This window comes from Canis lupus, chromosome 36 (assembly GCF_003254725.2).
Source record: "Canis lupus dingo isolate Sandy chromosome 36, ASM325472v2, whole genome shotgun sequence".
NCBI lineage: Eukaryota > Metazoa > Chordata > Mammalia > Carnivora > Canidae > Canis > Canis lupus.
The window spans coordinates 18413537-18435168 of NC_064278.1; the positions used below are offsets into that span (position 1 = coordinate 18413537).

At 34.3% G+C, this 21632-nt stretch overlaps 1 protein-coding gene and 1 long non-coding RNA gene across 15 annotated transcripts in view; one reads left to right on the forward strand and one right to left on the reverse strand.

The window, feature by feature from the left end:
• OLA1 (Obg like ATPase 1) overlaps window positions 1–21632 on the reverse strand; it is a 163931-nt gene that overhangs the window by 58734 nt on the left and 83565 nt on the right. For 3 of the 5 annotated variants that reach the window (XM_035697069.2, XM_049106231.1, XM_035697077.2), the window contains one exon: window positions 3357–3532. In XM_035697069.2, coding sequence (XP_035552962.1) covers window positions 3357–3532 — 176 coding nt within the window. Of the gene's footprint in view, window positions 1–3356; window positions 3533–5795; window positions 5943–15472; window positions 15544–21632 lie in introns of those variants that run through there. The other 2 variants (XM_025460225.3, XM_025460224.3) reach the window with 2 other exon arrangements.
• The window catches only part of LOC112668121 (uncharacterized), a 131321-nt gene continuing 128326 nt past the window's right edge, over window positions 18638–21632 (forward strand). For 3 of the 10 annotated variants that reach the window (XR_007408606.1, XR_007408605.1, XR_003141490.3), the window contains exons 1-2: window positions 18640–18784; window positions 19122–19153. This is a non-coding gene — a long non-coding RNA (uncharacterized LOC112668121). The other 7 variants (XR_007408614.1, XR_007408607.1, XR_007408610.1 and 4 more) reach the window with 4 other exon arrangements.

The following is a 21632-nucleotide window of genomic DNA, read 5'->3' on the forward strand; positions in this document are numbered from 1 at the left end:
CCTCCTAAAATAGCTCCTAAAGAAACCACCTGCACTCCCAATTGTTGCCTCAGAGTCTACTTCTGAGGAAACCCAATCTAAGATTTTAACCTAAGTTTAGATTAAAAGGTAAAGGGTCTCATATATGACTCAAAATGGATTGCAACTGCAAATAACACAGTCTTGAGAAAACTCCTAATGAGTTTCTTCTTAGCCTTTGTTTATAAATTACATTGTTCACATAATTTTTCAGGTTAGTGGAGATGGAATTGATCCTAAAGCCTATAACTTCTCATAAACTGGTTAGCTGTGGGAAGATGAAGAGAATTAAGACTGGTAAGTAATTGGAATACTTTTGGGTGCTAATAATGTTCTATTTCTTGACATGCAAATAGGTTTTACTAGGCTTTATTTTACAACTATTTTTTATTTTATTTTTTTTTAAGATTTATTTATTTAATCATTCATGAGAAACACAAAGAGAGAGAGAGAGAGAGAGGCAGAGACACAGGCAGAAGGAGAAGCAGGCTCCATGTAAGGAGCCCGACGCGGGACTCAATCCCGGGACTCCAGGATCACACCCTGGGCCAAAGGCAGGCGCCAAACCGTTGAGCACCCAGGGATTCCCCTATTTTACAACTATTTTTTAAATACATAGAGGTCAATACATTTTTTAGGAATTTTACAATTAAAAAAAAATAAAAAGACAGGGGTGCCTAGCTGGCTGTCAGTAGTAGAGCACAGACTCTTGATCTCAGGATCATGAATTCAATCCCCATGTTGGGCCTAGACCTTACTTTAAAAACAAAAACAAAAACTTATTAGTCCTGCAGTCAGATTGATCTGGTTGAAAAACTTGGCCTGCAATTTACTAAACATGAAATCTTTAGCAATTCATAGAACCTCTTGAAATTTAGGCTTCCTCAGTTTAAACATGGAGATAATATGTATACTTGATGTTGTGAGGTTTAAATAAGATAACATATATAAAAAGTGTCCAACAATGCCTGGCTCAATAAATAAGAAAAATAAGATGTCCCTTCACTAAATGATTCAGAATTGTAAAAGATCTTAATTTTCTTCAAATTGACTTACTGATCCAACCTAAATCCTATTTTTGCTAACAACTAAAAAAAGGTTCTTAAAGCCATGTGTTTTACCATATTTACCAGTACCGGGTTTGCTATAAGAATGTACAGCATACATTCTCAGTGAGGGTGATATTACTCCTAGAGGAGCAAAAGATGGATTCTTATGGATGAAAAATACTTAGTTATTAAAATGGCTTGTGGCCCTCCAAAACTCAAGCCTATCCAACAAATCCTTACTCATTAGTATTTAATTTCTCTCATTAGTGAGAGGTTAAATTAATTAATTTTAATTAAATTTTAATTAATTTTTTTCCTTAGGGACAGTGATAGTGAAAAAAAAAAACACTGATCTATAATTTATTCTGAAGCAGCTAAATCTAATATGAGGAAAGTAAACGATGGAATTATCACAGTTTTGGGAAACAAGAAAATTAGCTTCTAATGCTTTCTATCTATCAAGAAGAGCTGAATGGGAAAAGGGAAAGGGAATGGGGAGGTGTTCAGTTTTTTCCGTAAACACAAGTCCAAGCAATGCTTTCAAATCAGAAATTTTAGGAATATGCTTAGAAATAAGAAGAAAATACTATTACAAGGAATTTTAAAAAGCACTCAACATATTAGTCTTCTTTGAGAGAAAAACCCAGGAAATGGTAGTCCAAGAATTTAAGAAGAACCTGATGTTCCTTTCTCTCATTTCAGTAAAAAGCAATATTGATTACTTTTAAGAGTAATGTTTCTGAAAGACATAAGGATGTCAGTAAGTTTCAATAAACTAAGGAATGACTGCTTAAGACTTTATTCTAATCACTACCATGCTGTTTGGGGCAGATGGATTGCTTTCAATCACAACATCTTTCTCACAACTTTTTCCCTTTTATAAAAAGGAATATTTTTCATACCCATACTTTTAAACCCCTTCTCTGTCCTAAATTTTATACAAATTCCCTCAGATAAATCTCTCTCCTTTTCTCTATTCTATTTTTGAATAGGAAATACCTGTATAGCCATGATGTTAAGAGAAGTAAAATGATTTGCACTTGTTCCAGACTACCATGGAAATCAGGTCTCCCTGGTTCTAAGACCACACACCATCAACCATAATTTACTGATAGTATACTCAAGTTTTAGAGGCTGATTCTGTAATTGATTTCTTCCTTAAGGGTGTAGAACTTCCAAGGGTGCCTGGGTGGCTCAGTCAGTTAGGTGTCAGACTCTTGGTTTCAGCTTTGCTCACAATCTCAGCGTCATGAGATCAAGTCCTTTGGAGAAGTTAGTCTTCAGTTCAGAATCTACTTGAGATTCTCTCCCTCTCCCTGTGGCTCTCCCCTGGCTGCTCCCTCTCTTAAATAAATAAAATCTTTAACAACAACAACAAAAACTCCCTAATCATGAGTTTTCCAAACATATTACAAATTAATAAAAAAGGGAAAAGATGCTTCCAGAAACAAGAAAATTAAAAATACACACATGTATTAAAAATACATGAAAAATTAAAGATAGAAAAATCCTTCCCATAACAAAAAAACACAAGAAGAAAATACAATTTAGGGAAGATATTACTAAATGAGGAAATAAATACTTTTTTAAAAAAGATTTTAAGTAAATCTCTACACCCAACATGGGGCTCAAACCCACAACCCCAAAAATCAAGAGTAACACTCTCCACTCACTGAGCCAGCCATGTGCTCCAAGAAAATATATAATTAAGGCCATTGATTTTTTTAATGTAAAAGACCATCTGATCATGCTTAAACTAAAAGCTTCAAAACTGATTTTTGAAACATTATACTATGACTAATAATTATTCACTGTAACGTGATAAAAACACATTTGAATATTAAAGACAATGACATGTGATTTTCACTCCATAAAGACTAAAATTCTTTCTAATAGTACATTCAGTCAACCCCTATGGAAGATCAACTCCTTGTATAAATCACTTCTTCAAATCCACAAACCTCATATATTTAGTTGGAGCTCTAAATCCGTAATCTTTTCATCATTAAACTACACTTCTCTAACATTAAAACTTGAGGATATACATAGAAACTATATGAACACTCAATATTACTGCTAAATATGCTTGCTAAGAACACCTTAAATAGCCTGTCATCATGACCCTTTGTTGCCAAAAGAAAATGAGGGTGCTCCATGGTTTTTTAACAGAATTATCCTTGGATTCAAAAATTCTATAACAATATTAGACACTTTATTAGATGCATTATTTTAAAAACTTTAATCAAAAAATGAACTCAAATATCAGAGAAGCTATAAATTTTTACTTACATATTCAGGTTTTAATTTTTTATCTCCTCCTCTCACAGCCACTTTTTCTAGTTTATCTATAATGGGCCCAATCATTTCCTCATCTTTAAGCTGAAGCTCTTCGTGTATTATTTCTATATCTCGAATAGGATCTACACTTCCTTCAACATGCGTGATATCATCATCTTCAAAAGCACCTAAAATGAATTAAAGAGAAGCAATCCAATGAACAATACAGAAGGCCATTATTAAAGATTCCTAGAAGGTTAACAACTTATTTAAATTATTCTGAATTTTCGCAAGTAGGACACAGTATATATTTTTTTGTTCTATTTAGTAATATTTAGGGCACTGGCAACAAAACAGTAATTCAAGAGCCTCAACATTTCAAAAACTGATTGAAATAAATAAAATTATAATCTATACAGAAAGAAAATTATGCTCCAGAACTACTGCTATTTTCAGGTTTGGTACATTAAAAGATACTGAATTCCAGGCATGAGAGCCTGAAGTTCTAAACTGCACTGTTAGGGTTTCCAAGGGAAACCAGATTTGGGGTGGGGGGGGTGGGTGAAATCATCTGGCAGACCTCTTCCCTGCTTCAATCTACTTTATCACTGTGGTTCTGACGGTGATTAGATAATGAACCACTCAGACACACAATTTACACAGCAGCTAATTTCATCGGCCTGATTTGAGGGTATGGTTTTTAGGGGGCTATCAAAGAAGCAGATGAAGGTGCATTTGTCATATATGAGTGACAACCATTCACACTATCTGAACAAAATGGTGCTGGCCCTTATTAGAAACACATGCTATTATCACATATTTAAAGTGCAGTTGAAGCCATAATTTCAAATTGCCAACTGGAAACATAAGGGTAAAACAACCAGATATTACTGAAGCATGTGTACTGACTTTATGCCCTTTTGAAGACATAATGTGGCAACATAATTCAACTGGGATTTACTCAAATTACCAGATAAAGAACAGTATCACAAAAATGAACAAATACTGAGAAATATTAGAAACAGAAAGCAGTGATATACCCACAAAACAAAAAACACATTTATAAATAAATTAATTTAAATTACCAACTAGACTACATGCCCAAAATGAGATGTTTTCAAACATAAAGCATTGATTACTTTAGATAAAGATATCATAGGAATCATGAGACCATTTGATTGAGTTTAATAAGAGGAAAACAGTGACCATAGCTTATTCTTCCATACTGAAGACCAAGATATTCCCATTACCAGTTACAAAGAATTTTTAAATATAATTTTCTAGAATTAAAAATAAGCTGTCTATACAACTATTCAATAATATAAATTTAAAAACACAAGGTTTTGTTGCAAGTAAAATATAAGTACTTATAACACTTAAGTATTCTTGATATAATAAATAGCGCCACATAAATGATATGAACAAAACTAGTAAGAAATGAGGATGTAGGTTATATCTTATTAGTAAACACACTGGACAGACAGTGATTTAGGTACATTTTTTGAATATTTGGAAAGTATGAAAAAAGTCTTCCTGGAAGCACAATGATATTTATCACATGTGGAGGCATCTTACACAAATGACACAATAGAGTAGGAAAATAAAAAGTTAGTTTCATGGCAGAGCAACAAAGACAGTACAGTATGGTCAGTTCAGTTATAAAAATAACTACACTTTTTATGACACTCCAAATGAAAAATATCCTATACAGTCATCTTTAAGTAAGAACCAGTGAGTTAACTATAGTGATGTCTGCAACAACAGTAAATGCATCAGTAGGTTTTAAATGGCAATTTTTTAATTGTAACCCTCAATTTTAACCAAGTAGATAACAAAAAGAAACTTAGGAATTGCAATTCTTCTGGAAGCTAAGAAAATAAAGCTCTCTGATCATCTGAATTAATCCAAGCAGAAAACTAGAATAAAGGGAAATACCACTTGTCTATCTTACAACCTTTAAATTATCCTCTAGATTGCACTTTGCCTGGAGTCTGTCAAGGATTAGTCTAGAAAAGAAGTTATGACTGTATCATCACCAATTCATTCCCCTACTATAAGAAAAAAACTCAAACCACAGACCCTGTACACTCTGGATTGCACTGCTATTCCTATGCTTGAAAGTTAGTATTCTTATTTTTTATTATATTCATTTGCATGTAATGTGGGAATATACTATGAGAACTTAAATTTATTTTTTATAATATTGGCAAAAATTAAGTAAAGGGAACATTAAAGTTACCCTTTAAAACTGAATATCCTTGCGATGAAATGAGACAACTGTAAAATAGAAGTTTACAGAAATTTGGTGGCCATATGAGCAACTTCCCATTTCTTAGAACTAAAAAGTTAGAGATTACTTCCCAAAGAAAGATATGCTCCTAGGTCAACTGTACACTTCACTGTACATGAAATGTACACTTACCTACGTTACAGCATTCCTCCACATCTTACCTGTTTTAATACAAGATGTAGTGGTTAGGGTAGCCCCGGTGGCCCAGCGGTTTAGTGCCGCCTTCAGCCAGGGGTGTGATCCTGGAGACCTGGGATAGAGTCCCACATCAGGCTCCCTGCATGGAGCCTGCTTCTCCCTCTGCCTGCTTCTCTCTCTCTCTCTCTCTCTCTCTCTCATGAATAAATAAATAAAATCTTAAAAAAAAAAAAAAAGATGTAGTGGTTAAAAGTAAATCAGATAACATATGTAAAGTGCCTAGCAGAAAATCCCACACATAAACTCTTTCGGTAATTGGGGCATATACTATTTTCCTAAATGATGTAGGAATTAGTAATTTAGAAGAAATTTCATAGAAATATATTCAAACATTAGCTTTGAGTAATATCATTTCATGTTACTCAATTCACCTTGGAATTGTTAAAAATAAGTTTTATGAATTTATAGAGATTTCCCCTAAGTCTTCTTAGTTCACCAGAACTTTTTTACCCTAGTCCATGGCCAAAGTTATTTATTTCAGCTTCATTTTAACTAAAACAATGATTATTATAATTGTTCCAATTATTATCATCATTCCTCTTTGGAGGAGACACTTTACTGATAAAGAAGAGGACTCTAGTCATTTTTAAGACTATATCACATCGGGGATTCCTGGGTGGTGCAGTGGTTTAGCGCCTGCCTTTGGCCCAGGGCGCGATCCTGGAGACCCGGGATCGAATCCCACGTCGGGCTCCCGGTGCATGGAGCCTGCTTCTCCCTCTGCCTATGTCTCTGCCTCTCTCCCTCTCTCTCTCTCTCTCTCTCTCTCTCTCTCTGTGTGTGACTATCATAAATAAATAAAAATTAAAAAAAAAAGTTAAAAAAAAAGACTATATCACATCGAATTGCCTTATGAGAAAGTTATTTCCATTTCAATTCTCTTCAGTCCTTTTGAATATGTCAAAGAGAAAAATCTCAGTTTGATGCTGTTGGTATTTAATATCTAACATTTATAAACTTATCTCTTTATCAATAGAGCAGGCCTCAGTCTCAGAGCTTTAAAAGGCTAAAAAGTTTAATAAATATATAGTTTTCAATGTATTTATTTTTATTATCTTCCATTTCAGCAAATGATACTAACTTTCCACTTAAATTAGTGACAAAGTTTCCTATTTAATTTGGTCAGAAAGTATGAGATCTTTTTTTTTTTTATAAAATCAAGAAATTTCTGAAAATATTAATTATGGTCATTTTGGTGATAGGATGTTATCTGATTTTTAAAAATTTCTTTGGTATTATTCTGTATAAAATAAGCTAATGTGATACAGCATGTGTGTGCAGGAGGGCAGGCAGTGGTCATGCCACTGTGTGATACTTAAATAGGATTAGGAAGGGATGCCTCTCTAAGATGACACTGGAGCTGAGACCAGAATGGCCAGAAGGAGGCAGTAATGTGAGGAGCTGAAGGAAGGGTTCTAAGAAGTGAGTATAAGATCCCTAAAATGGGAACAAACTCCAAGTGTTTCAGAAATAGAAATAAGGTCAGTGTGGGTGAACAGCAACAGAGGATGGTAAACAGAGGTTAAGGTGGAGAAGTAAAGCAGTTCACATATATTCGTAAGTCATGGGATTTTGGATTTTATTCTGGCTGTAATGGGAAGCCATTAATTGGAGAGTTTTAAGTAAAGAGGAGACAGGATAATAAGATATGATTTATGGTAAGAGGCCCTTTGGCTACTTTAGAAAGAACAGACTTTAAAGTAGGGGACAAGAATGATGGCAGAAAGACACAGTTAGGAGGTAGTAGTAGTAATACAGATGAGAGATGACCAGATGAGTGGTATCTTGAAATAAAACAGAGATAAAAAATGTTTGGATTGAGAATGTATTTTAGAGATGGGCCAGATGTAGAATGGAAGGTCATAACTGAAAATATAAAACTGGGAGCTACCAAATATGTTTAAAATTATAGGTCAGGATGATGTCATGTGAAGAGAACACTCCAACACTCAAATATATGATGGGAAAGAGGATCTGACAAGAGTCTAAGGGGTGATAAAGAGAAATGTAAGAATATGCTCTTATAGAACTGAGGGGAAGAAAATATTTCAAGAAGGAAAGAGTATTCAACTATAGCAGATATTGTTTACAGGTAAAAGATAAGTACAGAAAGCTGACCATTGATTTTGGGAGAAGTGATTTTTTAAGAAATACTTTAATGGCTATATCTTCATTACTGTCTATTTCTTCTATACATCAGAGATGAGAATATTATGACTCAAGGACCTACCCCCTTATTTCTTATAACTCAAGAGTTATAAGAACAAAAGAACAAAATGCTGGCGTTTCTAGGTTTGTTCAGGTTTTGAAAATATTCCTCTCTATATACTCTAAATGGGCAAATTACATAAAGCAAAACATCACTAGATTTTTCACAACCTTTTAAAGAGATCTATCATTCAATAAGATGGCCCACTTAGAAATCACGGCCACTTTCAAAGTTTCTCATTCCAAGTAAGCTGACATGAACACTGAAACAAACACTGACCAACTGCAAGTTGGTAAACCAACTGATACGGAATCACTGATATCAAGAACAAAATCTGTAACATCAAGTCATGTAAGAGGCTTCGGAATTCTCCGAGGCAGTTCTGGGCCAAAAGACAGTAAAGCAATGTCTTTAGAGTCAGGAAAGAGACTGTCACTCAAGAATTTTATAACCAGCCAGTCTGTTTTTCAGGGATAGAGATTAGTGGTAAATAGACTCTGCATTAATAAACTCTAAGCAAGACTGAATGACTGCAAAAATTATGTTAACAAAATAGAACATCTGTATTTATAAACTAAGAAAAGTTAAGAATAATGACACTAAAATTTGGAGATGAGGAAGAGGAGGTAAAAACATAATAAGTGTGTTATTTTCCTCATCTTTCCCAGTAAGGCATCAATAGACGGACAGATAAAGATGAAACAAGTAATTAAAAAAGAATTTCTCCAATCTTTTAGTGTTCGCATGCACCTCTTTCTTAACTCTAGCAAGGATCATGTGCTCGCTTCGGCAGCACATATACTCTAGCAGGATCATTTAAGAGAACATATCTCTTGTGGGAAAAAAATTACCTGAAGTTCAGTCATTTTTTCTGTATTACTTTGGTTCGTTTTCTTTCAAACCCAGTAAAATAAAATGTAGTATTCTATTTTTTAAAGAAAAATTTTATTTGAGAGAGAGAGCACAGGTAAGGAGAGGCAGAGGGAGAAGCAGACTCCCCATTGAGCAGGGAGCCCGATCTGGGGCTCTCAATCCCAGGACTCAGATCATGAGCCAAAGGAAGCCCGCCGCTTGACCTGACTGAACCACCAAGGCACCCCTGTAGTATTCTATTTAAAATACAATACCTAATTCTATTTAAAATAGCACTTTAATAATCACATTTATATAAAATTGTTTCTCTCAATGACACTGACCAAATGCTAATAAAATAACTCCTGGGCAGTGAGCTACTGAGCAATTTTTAAATCTTAACAGTTTGGTTTTGCTTTAAAGTTTTTATAATGAAGATGCATTGTTCGCACAAGTCATTTTTCAAATCATTTTTTAAACAAACAAATTTAACTTGCACAAAAATTTGCACAAATTTTACTTAAAATTTTGGTTTTGCAGTGACAAGCCACAAGGAGAAAATCTTTATCACCACAGAAATAATTTTATGCCTATGCATTTTTATATGTATAAAATAGGTGACTGAAAATAATACCAACTAAAGTAAAGCCTCCTTATCAAAAGATTTGTTATAGGAGAAAGTTGGACCATAAGCTAAGCTGAGAATGGATTCCATCACAAAGATTTTTTTACCCATCATTCCTGCAATGTTTCCTTTCATAACAAAGCACCTTTCTCAAATCTTCCTGACTTCTCTCATATTTCCAACACTTTTTTCTTTTACTTCCCAGCAGCAAAGACTTAATCTTTCTCCCTTCATAGGGAAAATGCATGAGATGTTTGGAACCATCCAAGCCCTTTTTGTTTTTACCCAATCTCCCTTCTTTCCAGCAGTGAAAGAGAAAACATTACCTTCTATTTAAGGCCTATCTGTTTATTGTTTCTGCTACGGATCTTTTTTTTTTTTTTTTAAGTTTTTTTTTTTTTTTAAGATTTTATTTATTTATTCATGAGAGACACACACACAGAGAGAGAGAGAGAGAGAGGCGCAGAGACACAGGCAGAGGGAGAAGCAGGCTCCATGCAGGGAGCCCGATGTGGGACTCGATCCCAGGATCCCGGTATCACGTCCTGAGCCAAAGGCAGATGCTCAACCACTGAGCCACTCAGGCATCCCTGCTACGGATCTTATCCTCTCCCAAGGAAATTCACTCCATAGATTGTTACTTGGATTTTTTGAGACCTCAATCTATTACACACCTCTCTTTCTCTCTCTCTCTCTCTCTCTCTCTCTCTCTCTCTGCAGTATTGGTAGCATCTCCATTTCCAATAATATTCTCCCAATAACATTTAAGCAGGCTTAGGATTCTACAGTAAATCAATCATGTCAGTCACCCTTAGACATTAATCCTCATTCTAGTATTGCTTTCTTTTCTCCGGTTCAGAGCGGATTTTTTAAAAGTATCTATACCTGCTCTACCTCTTTACTTCCTACTTAAAATTTAACCCATTACAGTATGGTATGCCTCCACCATGTTACCAGAAATTGATCTCAAAAAGAAGCCAATGATTTGTCTTTATGATGCTAAGTCAATTAGCTATTCTTCAGGAATTCTGAGTGACCCCTCAAGAGCATCCAACTTCAGGACACTGACATAGTCTCTTTCACTGACTCCTTGTAACCAGATTCTCCTGATTTTCTATTTTCTCCAATCATTTCTTCTTAGGCTATTCCTTTTCTTGCTCTAACTACCATATATAAATGTTGATGCGTCTCTTAGCTATATTCTCTTATACCTCTATTACACACTCATCAACAGAATTTCCAGTCCAGAACTCCTCTGAGTGGTTCCAGTATATTCTGAGGTCAAAGCAAATAAGATGAACCAAAAATTCTTTTTGGTTATTATATAAACCATTTTTATTATAAAATCTATTAAAAAAATACTTTAGTATAAACGGATTGAAGTTTGATCAATTTACTCATTCATTCATGCAAAGTCTAATATCTTTTTTTAAACAAACATACATATATACATTTATTTATTTGTTTGTTTGCTTATTTATGAGAGAAAGAGAGAGAGAAGGGGGAGGAGGGGCAGAGGGAGGACAGGGACAAACAGAATCTCCACTAAGCACAGAGCCTTGGGGTAGGAGGCAGGGAGCTTGACTTTGCAACCCTGAGATCACAACCTGAGCCAAAACCAAGAGTCAGATGCTTAACCTACTAAGCCACCCAGGGACCTCTCAAAGTCTAATATCTTATTCTATAAAAACTTGAATAAGAAAGATAAATCTATACTGTTTTGGATGCTAAATCTAACTGGGAAAGATTTTAAGAATAAAAATATACTTGAGAAACTTAAGACTTTGGTGAACTGCTTTGCCTTATTTCTACTTAAATTTGGATTGTATTCAGTTTTCAGAAGGAAAGCATCCTAGCTAGCTATAGAAATAGATTTTAAAATACATGATGTATCTAAGTGTACAGACTACAAAACAGTACTTTATATAAAACACTTGTCACAGAAACCTTGTATTCCAAATTGCATGTTGGGAATAAGAGAGTGTGTGGTGAGGATGGACCTATAGGACTTAAGGTTTTTCATCCCTTACCACTACACAATATAGAGATAAGGAATTCCTTGGTATTTAACCAGTGTATAAACTGCTACCCTCTCAACACGTTTGTAAACCACAATATGATTTGCTAAATACAAGTTCCCCATTTAAAGAAAGCTTGCTTATATATCTAACAATATGCTAAGCCTTTTGAGAATTAAAAACAAAAATCAAAATAACAGGACCTTGGTCAATGAGTGGACAATGTGGTTGGAAAAACAAGTATAATCTAATAATGAAAAGAATAATACTCACTAACAAGGACTTTAAATATACTGCCAAAGTCCTCTAGGATACCAATGGGAGGTAAGGGGCAGGCAGGATGAACAGTGAGATGTAATTAAAGAAAATAATGTCAACTAGATAAAAGCAACGAGAGAGAGAGAGAGAGAGAGAGAGAGAGAGAGATCATGACAAGGTTTCAAGCCAAAATATCTTTATTTGCATTTTAAAAAGCAACAATACATGTAAGCTTCAAAGCCCAAGTCAAGTAGGAAACCAAAAGGTATTATATAACTAAAGTACAGACTCTAAGAAAAATAAATAAGTAAAAATTAAGTATAGACTCTAGGAAAAAAATTACTACACAAATATATTAAAGCTTAAATCATAGCACCAAAACATCCGGTATGCCACATAACTTCACAAATTCTTTCCATTTCACCTATGTGGTAAAAAATAAGTGTTTCAAACATTTGTATTCTAACCCAGAGTCCCATCCAAAATCACTAAAAGATTAGGAGCCACATTACTAAACCAGTAGAAAAACAATGCTAGAAATCAGAACAAGGATAGCCTTGAAAATAGCTCAGGAAAATCCTTACCTTTTCAAATTTCTAATCCATTCTTCAAACAAAGTCCTACTTTGTGTCAGAACTATGATTCCCAACTTCCTTATAATTTTATAGGTCATTAATATTTAAAGAGAAGGGAGAGAGCTAAATTCGTATTGGCAACTCACTTAATATCAATATTCATAAATATTGGAAAATGCCAGTTCCTATTTACTTTCCATAAATGACGTGACAATTCCTTATTGTATGGTAGAGAAGAGTGTTGTATATTGAACACTCTAGATGCTCTGATTTAGTAGTGTAGTTCAAGCCCAGCTTTAAAGGTGCACCTTAAAATTTTAATCTACATAAAGCCTCTTCTCAACAATAAAAGCAATTTGAGCAAAACCAGAGTCTAATTTATAGCTGGACCTGAAGCTTATAATATTTCTTTATCTCTGTATTAAATAAGATGTGTCGTTTAAGCTAGTTAAGTTACAAAGTGGAAAAAGAGCATCGATTTATTATATTTACTTCAAAAATCAATTTACCTTCATACAGATATCAGAAAACAAAGAGAATCTGGGAACACAGAAAAGAACCAAAAAATCATTCTGCTAACAGAATTCTGCTAAAAAGTATATAGATTTAAGCCTCTAAGCTTTCAGAGTTTGAAGCAAATGAAAAGGGTTCTATCAATCAAATATTAATAATTTTAAGTGGATATATTTATAGACCTCTGGAGAAATAAATTATTTTGTAAACATATAAAAGTGAAAGTAATTGGTCTAGGAATGTAAACTGTTAATTATTTGATGCAATGGCATAAGCAGGATAGTATACCTAGACTTGGTGGGTTGTACTTATTTACAATAACAAATCAATCAAAAGTAGCCTTTAAAGCCTTTAACCTTCATTTTCTGGGGGAAAACCTATTATTTGAGATTTAGCAAAGGCCCCCAAATAATCCAGTCTATGCTTCAGGCTAACTGTTTAATGCTGGAATAGAAAATAGAACTATGAGCAGCCAAAAGAATTTGCTTTTGCTTTGCTTCTCTTCTCTCTCCTCTCCACTCTCACATAGAAAACTAAATCCTGGCCAAGAGGAAGAAAAACTACCATCCCTCTGACATATTCATAAATTAACCAAGGTTTTCAAAAAGCTTTATAAAATAAAATGCACATGTGGCTGACTTTCAGAAACTAATCTAAAATTAAAGAAATTATAAATGACTTATGCAGGACTTTTAACAAAGTAATTGATTTATATGGAAGCAATCAAGTAATGCTAGAAGTAAAAAAAATAATCCCCAATCTTGAAACAAATAGATATTTAGGAGAGAATAATAAAGTAGGCCAGTCGAGTTCTGAGAAAATTTTAGAAATTTTGGTGTAGGGGTATTCCCGGGTGTCTAAGTGGTTTAGCGCCGGCTTTCGGCCCAGGGCGTGATCCTGGAGTCCCGGGATCGAGTCCCATATCGGGCTCCCTGCATGGAGCCTGCTTCTCGCCCTGCCTGTGTCTCTGCCCCTCTCTCTCTCTCTGTGTCTCTCATGAATAAATAAATAAAATAAATTAATTAATTAAATTTTAAAAAAAGAAATTTTGGTGTATTATTTTCTCCTAATTTTAAGAGTTCATGTAAGTTAAAAAATTTTTAATAACTCAAAAACAAAACATTAAGTAGGAAGAATGAGATGACCAAAGAGAAAAAAATTTATAGACATAAAGACATGAAACCAGTAAAGCTGAAGCTTATTATTAGTGCAGTAGCAAGCAAAAACTCCTTTAGGTTATTACTGATACCACTTTACTGATCAAAAGCACATTACAATAGCATACAAGATATTTCTTTAAATATAGAGAACACCAAAAAGCTCTGCCTGACACTTACTGCTATGATACTTATATTGCAGATAATTAGACATCCACACCATTAAAGAATCCTTAAAGTCACTTAATAGTTTTGAATTATAACCCAGAGTCAACACCTGTACTTAATTATTTCAACTGCTCGAGGCTTTTACATTTTTTTTTGAGGCTTTTACATTTTTAGTTGCAGAAACATTATTAAGTCTTTTTAAAAAGATTTTATTAATTTATTCATGAGAGAGAGAGAGAGAGAAAGAGAAAGAGAAAGAAGGGGGCAGAGACACAGGAGAGAGAAGCAGGCCCCATGCAGGGAGCCCTACGCAGGACTCAATCCCGGGTCCCCAGGGTCATGCCCTGGGCCGAAGGCGGGTGCTAGACCCGCACCCGCCGAGCCACCAGGGGATCCCGAAGTCTTTTTTTTTTTGCATATCAATTCTTTCCAAAGAAGTAGGCAGAAAAGTACCTTAATGAAAATTAATATTCATCTCTCAATAATATTTTTACTTCTTATTCTATAGAATAGATACCTTATAAATGTATAAAAGGCAACTTTAATCAACAATATTTTAAATTAGTATTTACTGAGATTCTGCTCTACCTCTAATGCTGAGCGAGCTGCTTTTGTTGTATTAACCGTTTCAATAGCCATCTCGCTAACTTCCTAACTCTGAAATATCATTTACCCTTCTGCCAGTAGAAAAAGCCCTCTCTAAAATGGCCTTGGCCTACCCTCACTCTCCACAAACCCTCAGTTCAAGTCAAACTTGAGCTGACTCATGAAGCTCAGAAAGTTCTGCACATTCAACTGTCACTATTTTTGCCCATTTTCTTCTGTGGGCCTCAAAGTCATAGAGCCTTTCCATTACAAATCAAATCCGCCCCTAAAATGCATAGTTTAATTTCCCCTCATCTTACAAGACAATTCTAGAGGAGTCCAGGTTTAAATGTCTACTATACCTGAGTTATTAGAGGAGTTGTAGGGACTTGTTTGAAACAAAGTATGGTAAAATTTGTGGCTCAATATTAACCTAAATATGGCTCCTAGGATGATCCATGTTTATAACTTTTTCAGAGTTATGTTGTAAGCAGGAGAAAAAATGCACAGAGAAATTAACAAAAACTAGAATTTTATCTTTACTAGCAGTATTATAAACAATGAATAAAGGAGTCACGTAGACTCTGCCATTCACAATATAAACTGAACAGCAAATCAGAGCTATAATTTTTCTAATGGTGGTGCCCATTAATAGCTCACCTTTTTTTTTAATAGCTCACCTTTTAATCAAACAGATCCATTCTCAATAATTTCATCTTATATTTTCAGTGCTGTTACTCATCCTTCTGCATGGAATAGTCTTCTTCCCTATTTCTACCTTTCAAGAAAAGTTACATATCTTTCACGGCCTTAATTAGATGTCACTGAAATGGTATCTCCACGATACCTTCTCTAACTATATCTGTTCTCTGAACTGCTAACAATACCTATTTTATTCACATGATCTGTAGCATGTATATCTAGTAATAGAATATGTGATTCTACCTCCTAGTTACCTAAGCTTGAGGATTCTCTTATGCCTTTCTAGTTCTCTTCAGTGCCTTGATCTGAGCTGATACACAATTAGGCATTAGGTGAAGTGAAGAATAAAGGAATCAATGAATGAATGAATGTTTCAAGCACTCATTAGCACTCAGGATGAAAAACTGTTAGAGGGGAACTATAGATTCTAGATGAAGCTAGACATGCAGCACAACAGCAAAGGATCAATTTCACAGCACACAATAAGATATTTAGCAAGTATTTCAAAGAAACCAGTGCTAAGCATGTCAATCACATAAATTAAAAGAGTAAGTAAAACATAAAACATGGCAAACTGTAATAACAGATGTGAGAAGTTTTTGTGTTTCATCTCTTCACCTTTGAACTGCTTGACTATTAGTGATGAATATTCATTTAGTTATTTGCTGAAAAATTCTTGGGTGTACTGTACTGGATTATGTATTATGTCATGATTTTTAAAATTTATAAATCAAATTAAGAAAAAAACATACCTATAAGCTATAACTAAGATCAATAAATGCAAAAGAGAAAAGGAGAGAGAAGGGATTAATCAGCACAAATCAGGATTAAGGAGGGAAGGCTTGAATACAGATGAGCACTTTCAGGAGCAGATAACAGCAAACAGAAGCAGACTCAAGAGGAGATCACAAACAGAATGGAAATATAAGTATAGCAGAAGTGAGTAAGGGCACCAATTCTGGAATCAGACTACATGGATTCAAACCTAACCTAGGTTTCAAGACTATCTGATTCATTAGTTATGTGATTAATTTCTCTGAGCCTTAGTTTTCTTATCTGTAAAATATAGAAACTATAATACTTGCCTTGTAAGATTGTTCTGAAGACTAAAAACGATCATATACATGAAAATCTTAGGATGGTGCCAGATACATAGTAAGTACTTAGGATACGTTAGCTATCCTGATAAATGACAAGCTAAAAACAAGTATATACCAAGATTTCTCAGTCTTGACACTACTAACATTTTGGGCCATATAACTCTTTGTTGTGGGTGTTGTGTATTATATGGTGTTTAACAGCACCCCTGGCCTCTACAAACTAGATGCCTGGAACATACACATGTGCACACATACAGGCAAACAAACACTCCAGCTGTGAAGATAAAAAATGTCTGCAGATGGGCACCTGGCTGGCTCAGTTGGTGGAGTGTGTGACTCTTAGTTCTGAGGCTGGGAGGTCAAACCCCATATCAGGTGTAGAGATTACTGAAAAGTAAAAATCTTTAAAAAGAAAAAAAAAGGTCTCCAAACATTGCCAATCCAAAGCTGAAAACCACTGGTGTACACTAATAGACAAAGGATGTCCTATAAAACAACCAAAAAGATACTACCACAGGTTCAAATATGCAGATATGAATTGATGGAAAACTTCATCTTCTTTTTTTTTCCTTAGAGGGGTAAGAGGGACAGAGGGAGAGGGCAAGAGAGATCTTAAGTAGGTATGGGGCCCAACATGGGGCTCTATCTCACGACTCCGGAGATCATGACCTGAGATGAAAACAAGAGTCAGATGCTTAACCAACTGAGCCACCCAGGCTCTCCTCAATTGATGGAAAGCTAACACTGATGGAAGAATTGAAATTTAATCTCTTACACTATAAAATATCAAGAGAGACTTTCAGAGAACTCTTGTGATCCTGCTCTTGCTTATTCACTCACACTCTCTTTAAATGATTCTATCAATTTTATACCAGATCTAGTAGTTTGGAGAGATACTGATGGTTGCACACAAAGCAGTAGATTATTGGTTACTAGTTACAGAAAGAATATGAAAGGGTTCAAATCTAAAAAATAAATAAAATTTTTACAAAGATTTTTGTGTCTTCTATTGGGTAGGGAGAATGGTATCAAATTGAGAAGAAATGAAATGTGGTCAGTCATAAATTGGAGGTATATAATACCTAGTTAAAGATACAATTACTAGACCTATTTTAAAAGCGTTTACTGAATGTTAATCACAAAGAGAATGATGCCAGGAGCAGGAAGGCAAATTTCAGAGATGAGAAAAAGCTGAATAAGATTAGTTTCTGCCTTCAAAGATGTTTACAGTCTAATAGGGGAGAAAGATCAGCACATAATTAATATAAAAAAATAAATCCAGGATGAAGGGAAGCAGGGAGGGGGTCAGTATTCAGTATAAGCTGATGGAAAAAGACAGTCTCAAGGTTTCAAAATGGAACACTGGAGTTATGTAGATGCCATTTAAAATTTAGATTAAGATTCATGAACAGGTTTTGACGGAAGTATAAATTATTTTTTAATCCCATATTTAAGTGTATTGATGCTGTGATAAGAGATAATATTGTCTCCGCTAGAGTTTGAAACTGGTGTTTAAATGCTAGAAAAATGTAAACATGTGACAGGTATTAATCAGTCAAGTAAATGGCTGGCTATTAACTTTAAAAATAACTATTTTATAGCTTTATCTATAATATCAATGGATTATGACTTTTACTCAGTTTTTCTAAATATGGGGGGTAGTAGAAGGAATAGAAAAGGGAGGACTCTGGTGTTAGAAAAGGAAAGTGATGATTTGACTAAATCCACATTCAACAACAGAGAACACATTTGTGGGTCTAAGTGAAAAGTACTATGAAGGTAGAGGTCTTAAAACCAGGTAACATACCTCACAAAATAATTACATCCTTAAATACAATAATCCAAAGCTCTAACACAAAAGACAAAACATGGAAGAACTAGAGAGGTCAAGGGCAAGTAAGCAATCACATCTTAGGGAGCATATTGTGTAAGGTAGGGCACTGCATCCCCAATGCTCTTCCAACCCAATTCACTCTAATTGACTCAACAAAATGAGTACCAACTGCCTGAGAGCATTCTAGAATTTTACTGCTATCCTAAAATCCTAGAGATCCAGCCATCACAATCAGTATTTAGGCCAGAGCAAACAATCACCACCAGGTGGTGCCAAACCAAAGACAGTACCAGAATGGACCTGCCCGGGCCTGCACCTTGTCATACCCCGCACCTGCCCTGGAACTAGCTGTGCAGGTCTGCCCTAGTCATTTAACTATCTGGCAATAAAGTCACCTCATATTTTATGCAAATGAAACTTTTAGACCCATGTAGTCCATTATGACAAGCATTAAAGGGCATGTTACTATAATACATTCTTTGGGGGGCCTAGGGGATGGATGATAATTTGGGCTTATTTAAGAAGTCTAGCTACAAATAGTACCACTTATCATCCATGGCTTCAGTTACCTGCAGCCAACTATGGTCTGCAAGCAGAGGCTCTTCCTTCTGATGCATTGTCAATAGGTCTATAGTAGACTAACACTACATCACAATGCCTATATCCTTCACCTAATTTCATCTCACCACACAGGCATTTTATCATCTCACATCATCACAAGAAGGGTGAGTACAGTAAGACATTTTAAGATAGAAAGACGTTAACTTTCATTCACATAACTTTTATTACAATATGTTGTTATAATTGTTCTATTATTAGTTATTTTATTAATCTCTTACTGTGCCTAAATTATAAATTAAACTTTATCACAGTATGTATAGAAAAAAAACCAATATATTAATTAGGATCAGTACTACCCTGGTTTCAGGCATCCATGAGGGCTCTTGGGATGTATCTTCCACACGTAAGGGGGGACTACTGTACAAAGGAACAGATTAAAATTTTTTTTTGGCTTTAGGCTTTACTTCAGTAATATAAATGCAAATTAATTCTTAAAAACAAAATAACTAAGAATGCAGTGTGCTAAAAGTTCTAAGACTTTAAATAGTTAAATATAAACAATGAAATCTTCAAGGCTTTCCTACATGGCTCTACTAATGAACCATGATCTTCAACAAGAGAGAAAGGATATGATATCACTGATCCCCCTGAAGAAAGTTAAATGATCCTTTAGTTCTTTTGTCTTTAGAGCACAAAACATGGGGGCTATAGTAAAACAAATCAGTAAGACAATCTCCTACCACATCCGCAATGTTAAAAAAAAAAAAAAAAAAAGTCTCTCTAAATTCCTATAAATATTACCTCAAATTTTCCAGTAAGAGACTTCATAGCAAACTTATTCCCCTCCATCTCCATCCTATCTCCACCACCACCAGACTTTAGCACTGCTTATATGTTATACCTGTCAAGATCTGATGACTGTATGTTATGTATTCATCTGAACAGAACCACTACACTTAGTTACAGGCTATCATCAACCAATTCATTCTCTTGCTAAAATCAAGTCATCCAATTACTCCTTGACTAATCAAGGCTGTTTTGGCTTTTTCTTTTTTCAAAAGGTACTCAACAGCATAAACAGTTCACTTACAAGAAATGGAAAGGGGCTAATCAGCAGAATTATTGTTTTGCTGCTACAATTTGCAGTATTTAAATTTAGTTGCTGATTGGACTGAAAGTTTTATGATATAGCATATGAAACTAGTTTAATACAACTGTGAAGCTGTGTAGCTGTATTGTCTTGTCATGGCTACACTGGTCTACTTTGTAGGATAGACAATTGACTACTTTCTTTAAAATAAAGATATGTTAAAAATAAGTTTCAGTATACTTTCCCATATATATTGGTTTTATAAGGGTAACATGCTATTAGTTCCTGAGCATTATTTTTAGAGTTAGCAACAGTGTGCATACATACATATGCTGTAAAAACCCACAACTGCTAGGGGTCTTAATTTACATTTATTTTGGCTTCTAAGCAGCAATAAAGAGATATTATTTAATTATTTGATCATTTAAGAATATAAGGATTACGTAGAAGAGGTACATTTATATAAATACACATTACCTCACAAAAAAACTGGATACTATATTTCTAAAATGGGGATTATTTCAATTACAAGAATAATTCTGCATGTACACAGACTGTAAAATGAAACTAATATCCATCAGTACTGCTACTCAACGTATAGTATGAGAGAATATTTAACAGAACGACTAAAGACTAACAGTACTGCTACTGATGTATAGAATGAGAGAATTTTAACAGAATGACTAAAGACTGAAATCTAAACACTAACCTAAAACCCTGAATTTTTTTCACTCAAAACAAAAACTTTGTGTCAAAATCTTGACTGAAAATTTTCAAGAGAGATAAGATCCATTCTTTAAACTCAGATTTACCTTGTTAAATACAGAGATACATTAATTAAAAGGACAGATCTTATTCTGTAAGAGGAAGATATGGTTTTATAGTAAAATGAATAGTTACACTTTTTAAAAAAACTTAACACTACCAAATTTCTTATACATTAAATGCTGTGCATTAACCATCAACCGGAACTTACATATTTACATATAGGAAGGAAAACATAAATACACATAAACAGGATTAAAACGAGTTCTAAATCTTTTATATATGTGCATATATATTACCTAAGTAATACTCTATAGGAACGTATTTTGCATGCTAAGATCCATCTAAAAATGAAATACAGAATTGTAAAATTATACTTCCATTAAAAGTCTGATAGGGTCACTTAACATACACATAAACATTTCGGAAAAGCCTTATTTTAACAAATGCACTGAAAAGGTATACAAATCCTAGCACATTTCAAATCAACCATGTTTAATTTCTAAAAAATGTTATTTTAGTAATTTTTAAACAATTTAATCTGGCTTATCTATGGTGAAATTCAAGGAAGCAAATAAAAATTAAAGTAACAGAAACCTAATATTCCTTAAAGCTGAATATTTCTGAGTCAGCACACCTGCCAATATATTAAAAATAAGTAAAATCAACTACAAAAGTGATAAATCAAATGCCATGGTAGACTTGACTTCTCGAGACAGCATTTTCAGTCGTCTTTTGTGGCTTTGTTTGGCGCCATAGTCCTTTAAGTTTTGTCTTCATAAAGCCCT